This window comes from Anarhichas minor, unplaced genomic scaffold (assembly GCF_050575085.1).
Source record: "Anarhichas minor isolate MPS153535 unplaced genomic scaffold, ASM5057508v1 ptg000033l, whole genome shotgun sequence".
Lineage (NCBI taxonomy): Eukaryota > Metazoa > Chordata > Actinopteri > Perciformes > Anarhichadidae > Anarhichas > Anarhichas minor.
In genome coordinates, this window is record NW_027466479.1 from 2,761,940 (window position 1) to 2,777,963 (window position 16,024).

The 16,024-nt window shown below is 41.2% G+C and overlaps 1 protein-coding gene across 1 annotated transcript; it reads right to left on the reverse strand.

Moving 5' to 3' along the window:
- Positions 1-1,127: 1,127 nt before the first annotated feature.
- On the reverse strand, positions 1,128-12,341 carry LOC142965267 (homeobox protein MOX-2-like). Its single transcript, XM_076106082.1, has 3 exons — positions 11,260-12,341; positions 7,120-7,292; positions 1,128-2,177 (listed from the first exon to the last, which is right to left on the reverse strand). The coding sequence occupies exons 1-3, from the start codon at positions 11,705-11,707 to the stop codon at positions 1,950-1,952; spliced, it is 849 nt and encodes a 282-aa protein (XP_075962197.1). The 5' UTR covers positions 11,708-12,341; the 3' UTR covers positions 1,128-1,949.
- Positions 12,342-16,024: the final 3,683 nt, after the last annotated feature.

Here is a 16,024-nt window from a genome sequence, read left to right on the forward strand (position 1 = left end):
CAGTAACGCATTCCACAAAAAACTTAAAACCTTCATTAATGAACATCACTAACATCTTAACTCTACACTGACTACATTTGAGGGTGATCTGGTTCATTTGCAAAGAACAGTATGCCAAAGTATGGCTACTGTAAATGTTGTGGCCAGTAAGTGGCGCTCTGTCTATGGTGCAACATGACACTGTATATGTTTTCAGTAGTGTCACATCTGGAAAAAGATCTGATAATGTGAAGTCAAGTTACAACTATTTCTTTTTTCATGTCAAAACAATCAAATTTGCTGCGTCGCCGTGGCAATGTAACATCAAGTTCCTATTTTGAGGCAAAAGGCGTTTTCTTTGCCGCAATGCCACTGCAACATAGTTTCACAAACAATTTAGCATCCCAATCCAATGTCTTAAGATGGTAGGCTACTGCCCATGTTACATCTAGGAGAAAGGTAACACAGGGGCTTTTGTGTAACATTTTGTATGGGGCGCTATTGAGCAACTTTTACCCCTTGAAAATGCAATTAATTCGAAGTGAGACAAATAATTACAGCTGCGAGCTGTGCACATCTGTACTGGCTGGACGCTGGTTGATGCGGCTCTACATTTCCATGACCATCAGACACGGCGGGTACAAGTTGGCTGCGTGATGTCCCCTCATCTGTCACCACCTCAACAGAAAAAGGCACACTTCTTACTTCAGGAGGGGCTGACAACATCATCAGACGTGTTTAAAAATGAATCATAAAGATCCACTAAATCACCCAGTTTGAGAACCTGGGCACGCATCACAACGTAGGGCGTAAAAATAGGCGATGCGCGAAACGGGATGAGTAAAGGGTTTGCTGTGTAACAGGTGACTGGGGAGCGACACTAGACTGGTGTTTTAGTTCTAAAGCTGATGCGGAGTGTCAGCTGGAGCTCCTCAGCTGACATCTCCGGCGTAATGAGAAGGTTTGGGGAAACAGGCTTGACGGACAGCACAGGATGTTGCCGCTCCACATCAGCTTTTCATACTCCCTTCATAGTTGTAGTGCCTTATAATCTTTATATAATGCATTGCATGCAATTTGAATGCAGGCATGTGACTCAAAATAATAATAATAATAATACATTTTATTTATATAGTGCTTTAAAAGGCACTCAAAGACACTTTACATGGCAAAAACAGAAACAATCAAAGCAATTATAACAACAACAAAATGGATGACATCATAACGGTAAGGAACAACATGAAAAAAAGAAACATACATAACTGACTTTCCAGGTTAAAAGCAGATTTAAACAGATGAGTTTTAAGAGCAGTTTTGGAAAATGGAACAGAATGTGATTATCCTACAACCGGGATGCACCTCTTGCTGCATATTCTCTTGGAACAGATTACTCTGTTGGAACAGATTAATCTGTTCCAAGTTATTGATGGGTACATCATGATAAATCTATAGCTGATTGGGGCCCCAGGCAGTTGTCTGTGCCTAATGGTATGTATACATGTTAAGAAATCGCCAACAACACATTTGGATTTTTCTCATTTATTTGCATTGGAAATCCAAGTTTTTGCAAGTAAAAAGCATGTAAACCTTTAGAGGGAGCGAAAAGCAGAACAAGGAGATTAACACATGTTAACCAGCTACTTATTTTTCAATGCAAAAAAATAGCTAGAGAAGTTTGGGTGTATGGTGGTTAAACTCTTGGGACCTCTTTGATCTTCAGTTTATTGTACATGCAACATAAACATGTTTGTGTTGATTGTTACTAGAAGTACAATAGAGTTTGACCGAAACAAATTCTGGACATTGTAAAATAAAAGCCCTTCATCAAGGATAAGCATCTCTGGAATGTTCTGTAAGTCTCATTTTATAGTTTGTTAGGAGACTTTGCTCACAGCAAGCTGTTTGCATGTAGTTTTTATGTCTCACCAATGTTTCCTTCATTTCAGTTCAGTCCAAGAACACCATGAACATCATAAGTTAGAATTCTCTGAGCTCTGGTCGCTGTCGTGGCTGTCATCCTTGGTCACCAGCTTCTGCAAGATGGCAGAGCGCTTCAGTCCTATGCTCTCTGAAATCTCAGATGGCAGTAACATCCCTTTCTTTACATTCACCAGCTCTTTCTCTCGTGCTACTGCCCCCTGCTGGCCTCCCTTCACACGCTTCCACTTCATCCTTCTGTTCTGGAACCATACCTTCACCTGAGAGGAAACACAAAACAATAAGACATGAAAATGGTGGTTTCTTCATACTCTACAGTGTAACCCAGGAGGAAGAGGACAAAGTCCCTGCTGAACTCCACAACTTACTCAATGGACAACTAACAGTCAGATCCTTTTTGTACTAAATGCTTAAGAATGCTCTGAATCCCGTTTATAGAACCTGTAAAACATGCTTTCACAAACATAAACTGGATCTTTCTTTCATGTGCATTTCATTTCTAACTGCAAACAAATATAAAAAAACGAAATTTGACAACTCTCAGCTGAAATAACTGTTTCTTTCACTGATACTACCCATACATCCACTCCTGAACAGAGGAATGGTAAAAAAAAAAAAAAAAAAAAACGTTTATATCGAGGGCGCTTAAAGATGTGCTTGTTCACAAAGCACTCCTTTTTAACACTTTTCCTTTTCAGGCGCATTCCCCCTCCATTGCTCCCCGACCACCCTGATGCACAGGTGGCATATAACAAACCAACAAAAACCAATGCCATCTTTCAAGCCTTGAAGATGACTCTGTTGGTCGCGTTAAGCTCAATACCGACTTCTGGTCTGTCCAAGACTTGGCGCACCTCTTTAACAAACGCTCGTCTCTGCGGGGGATCAAGGGCCTCTTGGTTTCCAATTCAAATTCGATTCCGTCAAACTAACTTCACTACATCGAATAGACATCTCCTCTTGGTTAAACATCCAAATTGACTGGGTAGGGCCTCTCACCAAATCAGAGGCAACAAATCCTTCATTCCTCACGGTCACATGCGAATTCACCAAAGAGTTGGAGTTCTTACTGACCCCAAAAGACACAGCTCAGATGACCGCCTTCTTATTGATGAATCACATCTTTTCATGGTTTGGTCTTCCCAGTCAGGTCGACTCTGACATGGGAGCCCACTTGACTGCCAATGTCATGCGCAAGCTTTGGCGGGTACTATGCCTGAGGCCAACCTTCACATCAGCCACTACACTCAAGCCTCCGGTCAGGTAGAGCGGGGAAACCGAACTCTGGTCAACAAAAAAGAGACAATCACAGAGATTGGAATGCCAAACTTCCCTTGGTCTTGGTGGCCATCAGAGCAACCCAGAAACAACTGGGTTATTTCCCTTCAAAATGATGACAGGCAGACAAATGATCCTTCCACTACACCCGGCTGGCTCTACATGCCAACTTGCATTGCAAAAGCATATATGACACACCAGATGTTTCTTCGCCTTCGCCTACAAACATCTGGACAAGAGTGCAGAAGGCCGTAAATCCTACTACAACTAAAATGCTTCCCATGATGAACTCTAGGTGGGGAAGAAAGTGTTGTACTACACCTCAGCTCAACCATGGGGGAGACTTGCTTGTAAGTTCCTCACATGCTGGTCAGGTACCCATGTGAGCACGGACAAACTCCCCGGTTGTGTACCGGGGAGAGTTAGGGCTAGTAAAGGCCAGAAAGAGCAAACCTGCAGACTTGTACATCGTTACCAAATTAAACCACACAAAAACCCTATTGGATTTGTCAGGGACAACCGCGTCCCAGTCAGGTCATAAAACTATAAGAAACAAAATTCCAGAGAAAAATCATTCAAGAGTCAGGTGCCTTGTCTCCAATCATACCCAGGGACCACAATATTCACTGTCACATACATTTGCTATTGGAATCTCAATACAACTTGACTACAAGTGGGGGTTATCCTGCAAAACTATAAATGCAGTGGATATGTTTTTATCAGACTTTGCAGTTGACTATGCCCACACACACAGCTGGTGACGTTACTCATGTCTGATATGCTCTGTGATCTTCAGTTGACAGCCTAGCCAAGGGTAGGATTCCCACCATCTTAGAATGTCTGTACGATTAGTCAAGTACTCCAGATGAGTTAACCGAAGTAGAACAGGACATGATTATTAGTATTAATCTTAGTAGTATTGAGTTTTTCTTTCTTTAACCACATTCATGCTTAGTCAGATGTGGACCTTTCCACCAATGAAAAATGACGATAACAAATGTAATCGCTAAGAGGAAGTAAGAGGTATAAATCAGCCTTTACCAGGTTTTTCTACACCAACTCTGATCATAGAAAGCTGTCATGCTACCTGTTCTTCTCTGCTTATTACAGTCCTCACCTCAACAGTCCGAAGCTCCCTGGACAGCTTCCATCAGACCAAGTAGGAGAGAGGTAACAAGGACGAGGAAACCCCTGCTTGTTCCACACCTGAATAACTAACAACCATATTGGCTAGTGCTTCAGAGAGATTCCTGTGTCACTGAATGAACCTTTCATCACCACTGGTCATCTGGAACGCTGCACAAAATAGGAAAACTTCATCTGCTGATATTTTGTACAAGCTTTTATCTGGAGCATGCTGGACTACTTTATTGGACTGTTCACTGGTCTGTTTCATGCCACTATTAGACGACAGATTTTGAAATCGGTCGCATCACACACATAAGAAGAATCTTCACAGATAGTCTTGTCTCTAACCTCAAACATGCATAAACTACAAGATTTGACAGGAATGGCACATCACACACTACAGAATGTTATTAAGAGTATTGTGGCAGAGAGAGCAACGTACCTCACGTGATCTCATGGGGGTGCAGATGTGAACGAAGCAGAGGATGACGTGGTGCTACAACTTGCTGTAGAAAAGCTTTGCAGTGAGAAGAAACAAAACCAGAAAGCTAAACAAGTCTGAATGAGAACAGGGCTGGGGATAAGCGGTGAACACGGCCTATTCTTCAGCGAGAACTGGAGGTGAGATTTGAACTGTCAGATTTAATATCTGTCAACAGTAATATGCTAGCTAGCGTTAGCCTCAAGGGCGAGAACGTTTACTGTTGCTCACATTACCAGATAATCTGGGCCGAACATTAGCACCGACCAATAGTGATAACGTCTATCATCATTTCCCTACAGACTTAACAGTATTATCTCATATACTGTAATATATTACTAAAGTATGCTAACAGAAATTCCATACAGCTGACACACTACTCCCTATACTTTCCATAAATACCCTGAAGCAGTCATCTGACTCGTTTCACAATGACTGTTAACACACAAGTGTTTCCGAACACTTAAAACCCAGAATGAGGCTGGGCTGGTGTCCACATCTGCAGTAATGCTAACTTCATACAAATGTTTCTTTGTAAGCATTAAGAAAAGCATCTGGACTGTATTACACAGCATCAAAAAGTCACTTCACACACACTGAGAGCAGCACGCTGACATGTCAAAGAGTCTCTGTGGTTTGGAATCGATTCGCCTCAGAGAATTAGTGTGACATGTCCAACCGTTTGCTAATGTCAAAACACTGAGGTTTTTTCTCCTGTACAGTTTTTTAATGCAAGCTATATATATATATAATGTCTTCATCCACATTGATGGATGTCAATGTTTTATTTGAATATGTGGGAAATTAAAGCAATTATTACTAAATGTTTCACTTTTTTGAATGTATCAGAAACTGGTGGCTATAAGAACAGTCCTGTAATCTAAAGATAATACATATGAGCCCTACAATAACACTAGTGTCATATTATTGATCAAGATACTTTTTTTGTTATTTGTCATTATTCTTTTTTTAAATGGCTAGAAATCCACACTGATAAATGATTTAAGTAAGATCATAATGAGCCTAGCTTAGCATAGAGACTGGAAGCATGAGGAAACAACTTGCCTGGCCCTATCCAAACTACACATAATAAGACATTGAAAGCTCAGCAATAAACATGTTTTGTATAATTTGTTTAAGTGGAAAAAAAGAAATGAACCATTTGCCATTTTAGGAGGAACTCTTTCTTATTTCATTAGCTGTCTATTCCACACCCTCAATCACAGCTTGACATTCTCAGTAAAGGATGATAAAGATTGTTCATTTTGGACCTTAATCAGGAAATGCCTGTAGGCATCAATTTGGCTTTTACAAAATGTTTAAATGGGATTAATCAGTATTCAAATAATAATTGCATAAATTGACAAAGGCGATGTGAAGTCATTTCTCTGGAGAACATTGACAACTGCCCAGCCACAGGACTGTGTGGACGTGCCCTTCATTGACTTCTCCCATTACCTTTAAGGGCGGGACAGCCTACACCTAATGCTTTGTATTAGTTCATGCCACAAATAATTCCCAGCATAACTACCCCCAACTTCATGAAGCGCCTGTGTGGGTGTGCAGAGCATTTAAACAAACTGTCCAACAGTGACAACAGTTGTCTTACCCAAAGTCAGATGAGAAGATTGGTATCAGCTCCATATCTGCGTGTCTATACAGAGATATGTCCAGGATATGTTTAGCCTAGCTTGACACAAAGTCTGGATAAAAACTGCTAGCTGGCTGTATCTTGCGTCTTGTTTGCAAGAAAGTAATCACAATACATCCACGAGGCTCTTCGGTAGTAGACTTATGATAGTGTTCACACCTTGCAAAGAAACTGTTGGTTAAGAAACACCTTGAAACAGAAATACTGGATATTTTCTATTTCTGCAAGCGAAGTCCAAAAGTACATGTACAAAGCACGGCTTTCAGATTTGGCAACGTTAATTAATTGTGTGTTACTGAACACACAGATATTTATCATTTAATCTGACCCATCAAAGTACTTCTTCTCCCGTTTCCACCACTAAACAACATAACATATGTCATCTATGAAGACCAAAACCCTTGTTCTCAAGACAAAGAGACGGATCTCTGCTTTAAAAAGCTATTTTATAACTTTCCAGTGTTATGACTTGAGTGGTTGTCAGTGATACCTGTCGAGTGACAATAAATAAAAACCATGGCGCATTGTGTCCCTCTTTAATTATATTGTTTTGCTTAGAGTACATTAGCTAGTAAGATTTTGATGGCTACAATATTTATGGTGCTGCTCCTGTTTTCTCCTCCACTGCCCACACAATGATTCAGTGTTTCAGTAGGTACCCTACTTGTCGTTCCGTGAGGTCGAGGTTGACAGCTATTTCGTAGCGTCTCAGTCTGGTCAAATAGTTGTGGTGTGCAAACTCGGACTCCAGTTCCCGGATCTGTTCTTTGGTGAAGGCTGTGCGCTCCTTCCTGGGCTTGCTGGTCATGTCTGACTTAAGGCTCCTGTCTTGGGACTCTGAAATGAAAAACAGAACATTTTCCAACCACAGCTTAGTCTCCAAAAGAGAGCGAGAGGAAGAACAAAAACAGGATTGAAAAAAATGAGGGGGGGGTTGTCAAACTGCAGGGGCCCATCTGAAACAAAAATACAATGAAAGCAAGACGATTAAGAGTGCCAATCACCTTTTACTGCAGAGAACGTGGTGTTGTGACCTGTTGTGACCTGTGCTATTCAACCCAAGCAGCGGGTTGGCTACCAGACAGCTGGATTATATCAAGAGGGGAAAGTAAAACTCTTTGTTTGGGATTAATGTTCTCATTTCTAACAACTACAATACAAATTAAAACATTCTAAATACGCTTTTAGAGGAAATAATTATTAAAGGATCATTTCAGTTTATTACAACTGTGAGTGCCCAGCTAAGTATAGCCGGTAAAAGACGATACAGGAAGTGGGTCTGTAAACTGTGATTGGTGTTTCCGATGGACAGTTTTAAAAAATAATTTTACTGTTGCCCTTTATAAGTTTACGTTTTTAACCTGGCATTTTGTTCACCACCGGCCCGACTGCTCATTTCTTACCCTGTCTAACTTTTTTGTGGTGAAGAATGAAGCAACTATTTACCAAATGTATTTGGAATAACTGAGTGCCATATGAGAGAGGAGAGTTACAAGAACCTCATTTACAGTGGAACCTTTGGACTGCACAGTTTAGGGCTAAGCCTCTACCCGAAGGTCCCAAGCCTCTCCTGAGCCTTACTTACCGTGGGTACAAACTGAAAGTATCTATACCAAGGGCTTGCAGCTTGACACTTATTTATACATTTAGAAACTAAAGAAGCTCACTTCTCACAGTGAGAAACACAATTAGTGTCTGGCACAAAGTACAGTTGTTTTTGGGTGAATCTACTTTACTTTCATGTTCTTCACCAATATGGGGAATGATAAAAAAAAAGAACCTGAGTATAAAAGAACTGAAGTTATAAAATGTATTTCTAAAAATACCTTAAATTCAGTCCGTTTGCCCTAATCTGGTTTTTGTAGCAAGCGAAATGAAGGTTATGGCAAAGAGAAGAAAATTACTGATTTATTATTATAACGCGACATTAGTGCAATTGTTTTATGTTTTGTTGCAATTCATCTTTGTGAACTGTCTAGTTTAACAAATCTAAAAATCAATAAATTAATGCATGTTCATAAAAAACTTCTTTGTGGTGATGTTGGATTGTTAAGAGGTCTGATAGTTAAAGGTATCCGCTGGAGTTTTACTCCTTCACTCCTGTACTAAACAAAGGTCTTTTAACATTCAGCATATCTAACAAAAAAGGAGTATTTATATCCTTGAGCTCAAACAAATCTGTTGTTAAAGAATTTACTGCAGAAAACATTTACAAAGCTATTTTTATTGAAACCTGCATTGTTCAGATCCATGTTTTCTACTTGGCTAACTTCCTGCCTTTTTCTGACACATTGCTAATCTTCTTGGTGTGTTAATACCACCTACCAGTTAGTGTTTCCTTGTGCACATGCAAACAAAACAGGGATACAATCATCAAAACATTACTCTATAACTCTACTACTAGAAGTCAACATTCTACCAGGTACCTTCAATATTTTTCCTTCATATCATAATCTTTCATAAACCAGAATATTTTTGCTGCCAAAACCTAACCACTCCTTAAACATTTTTATTTGCCATAACCCCAATAATTATTTGACTATATCTGTAGCCAGAGGGTGCAGATATATTAGATAGAGAAAACATTGGCATTGGATGTAATTCAGTTTTGCTGAATCCTTCAATACCATTTATGTGGTTTTTTTCTGGCGATATTTTCTGGTTGTGAAATCTTAGCAATTAACTTGATGAGTACAATCTTATTATTATTATTATTATTATTATTAAGAGAATAAATGGAATATGTTGTCTGTGTCTGTGACAGTATGTATGTTGTCACAGTTATCTGGATGTTTCAGAATAAAGGGAAAAGTCAATATGAAGTCTTAGAGAAACCTTTTAGTCCTGTTATTGAACACAAACACTGAGCTTTTCCCAGATTGTTCTTGCTCTAAGGGTGAAATCATATTTTCCCCACTCATATTGTCTGTCATTACATATTTCAAGGATACCTTTTATGTATTTGTGGTCAGTGAATGATGACAATGAGGAGATCGTTTTGAAAGTAATGCTTCATGGTTAAAAAACACTGAATAATCATTTCCACTGTGTTCTAATGTCCCCAGTGCATAAATCCAGCTGACATTTCATTAGTTGTGTATTTGAGGGATGTGCTGACAAACCGCAGTGTGCCAGGAAAGAGTTTGTGCCATAATGTGAAACTACAGCCACCCAGTGAGTTAAACAAAGACATTCATATTATCCTATTGTCATGATATTTTATTGAGTGTAATTAATTACTTTTGATTAGATTCTACTTAGCCTTGAACTCTTGACTTTACAGGATTTGTGTTTCCAGTTATTGTGACAGTTGAATCAGTGCAGTTGATACATAGGGAGGTCACTTTTTGACAGCTTCACTGTGCATACAGCTTGCTTTTTTCAGGGTTGTAGGTCAATAATAACTATGCATATTTCATCATCACTAGATCCTTTTTTGAGAACATTAAGTCCGAAGAAAACTGTAATAAAAGTCCTGTGGCTTTATGTGAGTGCCAATGAAGTTAGTGTTAGGAAATTGGATTTGGTTTAGGACGCTGGCAGCTTCAGCATATCCTGTCAAAGTGTTCATTCTGTCAGTCAAAGCTCCCTTTCTTCTGGCCGGGACATAAACTCGGGAGAATCGGAAAGTTCTCAACTTGGCAACTGCTTTGAGCTGCTCGTCAGAGGGGCTAAATGATGAGTGGATATATCGTTGTCTCCTTTTACCAGGAGGAAGCATATGTGTGCAGATGAAGACCTTTAAAAGTTATGCAAGGAAGTTAGATTTCATGACCTGCACTTTCACCATCGCCTTCCCTTTCTTTCACCAGTGAGTCCCACCAACAGTATAGATGAATCTGTTTTGGGCCTCTGCTACCATTGAAGAGACTGAGGTCATGACCTCTGTGTTTTGTAAGGGGATTTAACAATCTGTTCGGAGTTTACACAATATATCCAACACTTGGACTTTTTGTTCATACTGGCTTAAAAAAGATCATAGACTGTATATAAGAAGTGGATGTAATCGTTGTGACATCACCCATTGGTTCGACATTTTGACCATTGCCATCTTGGATTTTAGTCAAGGCAGCCCCGCCCTAAAGCCTACCCTGCTTTATGGTCTGTTTGACTCTAAATGGACCATAATGTACTAAATTAACATCATGCTGTATTGAAGAAGACTTGAAACTAGAGATTGAGACCATAAACTCATGTTTACAATGTTTACTGAGGTAATAAATCAAGAGAGAAGTAGAGTCACTTTCTCATAGACTTCTATACAACCAGAGGAGTCGCCCCCTGGTGGACACTAGAGAGAATGCAGCTTTAATGTACTTCTGCATTTGCTTCACTTTTCAGAACCAGAGGTTGCCGCTTGATTTAGACATATTGTGCACGAAAATGAATTCCACTATATTTTACACTCTTAATAAATAAATATTTTTATTTTTCACTCAAACATGAAGAAAATACTTTATGATTTTATTACATAAGGCATATGCTCATGTTAAACATTGGATCTTTTTGTTTATTAATGTAAAAAAATTAAGCATATTTAGTTTAGCTGTCACTAGAAAGCTTTTTAAGATGGATTTTTTTTGGCAGTGTAAACAACAGAAAACCATCATAAGACAAGCAAAATACATTTAAAAGAAAATCTGTCTGGAGCTTTGTATGCAAAGGTTGTAAAATTGGAAAAGTTCTTTCATTAAGGGGAGCAGGTTCTATGAAAAGACAAATGTGTTTGCAGGGCAGAGGAAATTAAACTGTGAGCTTTATACAAAAATACAGTTTCTTGGGAAACTGGACTTCGTGCTCTTACCTGAGTTATCATTCGTGCCTTTACTGCTCCCTCTGTCTGGCTCCTCTGAAGACAGACTATGACGGCCATATTCCCCAGTTACACACGACGCACCCTTGGGTTCACCGCTGTCCAAACTGGGGTTGGAGCCACACAGGTTCTGGCCCCCCGAGCACGGTTCCGGGGCTGCCGTGGCCTCGAGCAGTGGCAGGCAGACACTGTTAGGTGAGAGCATCTGGGGGGGGACGGGCCAGCCAGGTGGGTGCTGCTGCTGAGGCAGGTGGCCTGTGCTGCTGAACACTCCATTGTCCTCTCCTCCAGAGTAGCTGCAGGGGGGCGAGGAGCTGGGTAGATCGGAGACGTGGTCACTCTGGCCGAGCAGGGTCAGTGGCGAGTGGGTGACTGCGGGGTGCAGGCCTTGGGCCGGGGCATGAGGGCTGCGTAGACAACCAATTAAAGAGTGATCCATGGTGCGGTAGTCCTCCAAAGCCTAACTCCTACCTGTCAGATTGAACCAAAACTCCCAAAGCAACAAGCTAGAAGAAAGGAGGAGGAAGCCAGAGATGTGGGCAGCTTGAGTCTCAGCTCTCCCCTCCTGCCCCTCTCAGGTCAGACCTCCAGACCCCCCTGATTCCAAAAGAAAGACCGTTGAAGGAAGGCAGAGATGGTAGCGTTGAATAAAAGGGTCTCGGGTAATCCTGAGCATGCAGACGTTTGACAGGCAGATGGTGGGTAAACATTGAGAGGCGGAGGGGGATCTCAGATGACAGCGGAGAGCGCCAGGACCAGTGTGGAAGGAGAGCGAGCTTCCAGGGAAGTTGTGCTGGAGAGGGAGGAGGGAGGGGGGGTGTTATATATAGGGTGTAACCTGAGAAGTAGGCTGGGTCACTGGCTCTCTGCTGCTGACTACATGCATGTGATCGTCCTCCAAAATGCAATGCACAATGAATCTGAACCATTCCTACAGCACTGGCTCAGTTTTGGAGCTGAGCTGGGATTTGACCGGTGAAACTTTTCTAGGAACCGAGTTGCATCAGCTGTTGTTTTTTTTTGATGTGGAGCGGCTGAACTTAGGAGCTGCGTTTTCATGGTCTGTTCTTCTGCTGATGATTAAGTAAGTCAAAAGTTAAGATTTTCTCTGAAATATTTGTTTTTGGTGAAATTATTGCAAGCACAGTGACAGTGATTAAATACTATTAGTTGGCTTTTTGAAGTTCAACGGCAATGTTTTTAGATCATTTAATGTTTTGTTTTTTTCTACATCTACTGTTCTCCGATTGAGTGCTCCAGTGGTAGACAGGTGAGGTGGTGAGGCGTGGTGTTGTGCTTTCTTGAACACCCCTTCTAGCCCCATTAATGAGAGGCTCTTCCAATCGGCAGGGCCGAGAACATAGGCTCCAGTCTCTTACATTTAAAAAGGTTCCATGTCTTAGAAAAGAAAAGGAGGTAATCCACAGAGGTTCAAATGCATAACGTCAAATCCATAACTTTTGTATTAGCACTTTAGGCTGGATTTAGGCCAACCGATGCCACAGAGCAGATACCAGGTTGCTAATGATAATTGTTCTGTCTAAAGCAGTGGTGGGCCGTGCATGTTATACCTGGGCCTTCACTGCTGTCCTGCAGCTGAAACACAGCTAGGGTTATTATTTGTTTTGTGTCAAAATGAAGCCAACACCTGTAGATACACTAACTGCCGAGAGTGCGTCTCCTCTCTGCTCTGACTGCAGCTGGGACTGCTGCGCGAGGCTGCTGTGAGAGTACCCACCTGTGAGTGCTTAGTGGCAGCGGAGGGGCTCACGGCAGCACCCGCTGCTCGTTCACGGCAGTAACTGCAGAACGGTACGTGCTGTCACGAGTCAAAACACCAGAAAAGTCTCCAACAACACCAGAACAAGTCGCTGGATTTGTCACTAGTAGCTTTTGACAAAAAAGTCTCCATGAGGGTTTGGAAAGTCGCCAGATTTAGCGAGAAAGTCGTCAAGTTGCCAACACTGGCACCGGCTAAATATGTCCCCAGAGCAACATTGGACGTAACAATGGTTCCTATCACACATAAAACCAAACAAGATCCATCTTCATAAAAACAAGTTGTACAATTAATAATATATAAACAAGCATATTAAAGCTACTGCAGATGTAAAAACAAACGCATTTAACTTACCAGAGCTGCTGTTCACTATTTAAAGACAAAGTGCATCCTGCTTTCTTTGTTAACAAAGAGTTTAATCTCACGGTTGTTCAGTACATCCGTGCGTTTTAGTTCCAGTAAGAAGTCCTTCTGGATTCATGGACGCCAGTGAAGACAGTCGAGCCTCCCCAGTTGTATTTCTTGAATACGTTTTAATGCGTTTGAGGGCTGAAAATGTCGCTCGACAGAGGCAGCAGATATTGGGATTGTCACCGCCCAACATGTCACGCTAGCCCACCGACCAATCACGTACTTGTAGGCCAGCTAGCAGGCTCTGACATGTCAAAGAATACGCCCAACATGTCAAACTAAAGATCTGATTGGTTGAACACTATGACAATCAACAATATCGTCCCCATTCACTTAAAGTGCAAAGGTATTCAGGGCCAGCAGAGAAGGCCTTGCTGGCCCTGACGGCCCACCACCGGTCTAAAGGAGATTCGTGGCTTCAGCTATTTCCATTTATTAAGTCTTTCTTCTACCTACCACCCCCTCCCACTTCTTTTGGGCTATAGTATCATTGATGAGAGAGAGGGGGAACCCACACCACTGTTGGAAAGGTGCTGACCACAGTGAAAACTTAAGTGTACAGGAAAATTGTTGCACATTCGTAGCCACGCTGCAAAAAGGATTATATAATTTACCAACGCTTCAACATGGCAGTTCATTACCCTGAAGAAGACTGTCAAGTCGAAGCGTTGGTTTTTTTGTGTCGTGGTGTGCGACAATTTTCTTTTACACTCCAAGATATTTGAAACCATCCTTCTTCCAAGTCAACCCCTTGGTAGCCTGAGCAGCAGACCCCCCCCCCCCCCCCCCCACACACACACACACACACCAACTCCCAACTGCCAGTACTTTTCGGGTGTTTGTAGCGGGTGTTTGTAGCTGATGAGGTTAACTTTAACAATTCCCTCCACTTTTTAAATCTCTTCCTGGGTTTTCATGAGAACAATTACATCTTCTTTATAAACTGATGCAATTAAACCCTTTGGAAACAAACCTTCAATGCTAGCTAGCCCTTCACTATAGAAAATTAGTACAAAATCTCTGAGACAGAACAGCCCTGTATTATGGGGTGCCATATAGGCCATAATTCATAATTACCTACATATGCCTCTCAGACTCATGAGTGAACCTCTTACACTCACCCAAAGAGCCCTTACATACTGTGTACATGCTCACACACACAAATAATCCTCTCACACACAGACTAAGAGCTTGCACATTCAGAAGTGAACCTGTCACTCATAAATATGAAACCTTTTACACACTATTATGTACTAACACACACAAATACCTTTGCATTCTCTACTGGACCTCATATTCACAGACACACATATACACAGATATCAACTCAAAATATTTGCTGTCGGCCCTCTGTCTGTGTTTTTCAGCAGTGTGTGTGAAATCATCACAGTAGTGTGTTAGAGGTTAAATCTCTTAAATCTTGAACTGGAAGGTTGAAATCCTGCTCCATCCTACTCCTGCTGCCAGTTTGAAGTCAAAGAATGGAGAATGGTCTTATGCTGCTGTTACTCTTTGTCATCCGATCATGCTCACACACATTAACTATCAAGTCTACGCTCCCAGATTGGATATTGCTTGTGGGATGTGGGAGCCAGGCCACATGCGGTGGTGTACAGTGAGGTGTGGACAGCATGTGGGCACAATCTGGACAATTCGTCAAACGTAGGTCTCTCATCAACTTAACGTAACATTTCCTGATTTTGCTGCTTCAAAATAAAAGCTTTGCGATAACAAAATAACAGCAGAACTTTATTGTGAAGATTTATAGGAAAATGTGTTTATTGCAGAATTAATTATTTCTCAATAAATAAATAAAATCAATCAATGTGTTAGTCCCACAGTGGGGAAATGTATTCTCTGCATTTAACACGTGTATATTATAGGGAGCAGTGGGCTGCTGAGAAACTGAAATCAGTGTCTTCCTCAGGGACACTTCGCCACAGGACACATGTTAGCCAAGGATTGAACCTCCAACCTTGCGGTTAGTGGACACCCCTCTCTACCCCATGCGCCACGATTGTTTCTTAGTTACTATTGATCAATGAAACACTTACTGTGGCTCAGAACATAGAGCGGGTTGTCCCTCAATCCCCAGCTCCTCTAGTACATGTCAATGTGTTCTTGGGCAAGACACTTGCTCCTGAAGGCCATCGGTGTGTGTGACTGAGTTAGAGTCCTGATGGGCAGGTGGTATCTTGCATGATAGCTCCTGTCATCAGTGTATGAATGGGTGCTTTGAATAGTCGGAAGATTAGAAAAGACTATACAAGTACATCCATTTACCATTTACAAAAAGCTTGAGAATATGATTTATGTCTCTTTGGAACCATTTAGGAAAGAAATAAGGATTTGTATGAATTACATCATTACATTACACATTAAATATGAAGAAAAGTTTTGTGAGAGAAATTGTGGACAAAACATATCTACCAAGCTAGAAGGGCTTGCTTATGCCAGTTTTGCCAACTTACCATTTACCAGTTTACCATTTACCAGTTTACCATTTACCAGTTTACCAATACTGCTGCAGAACGAGTAAGCAGGGAAAATAACAGGGACTTTTAC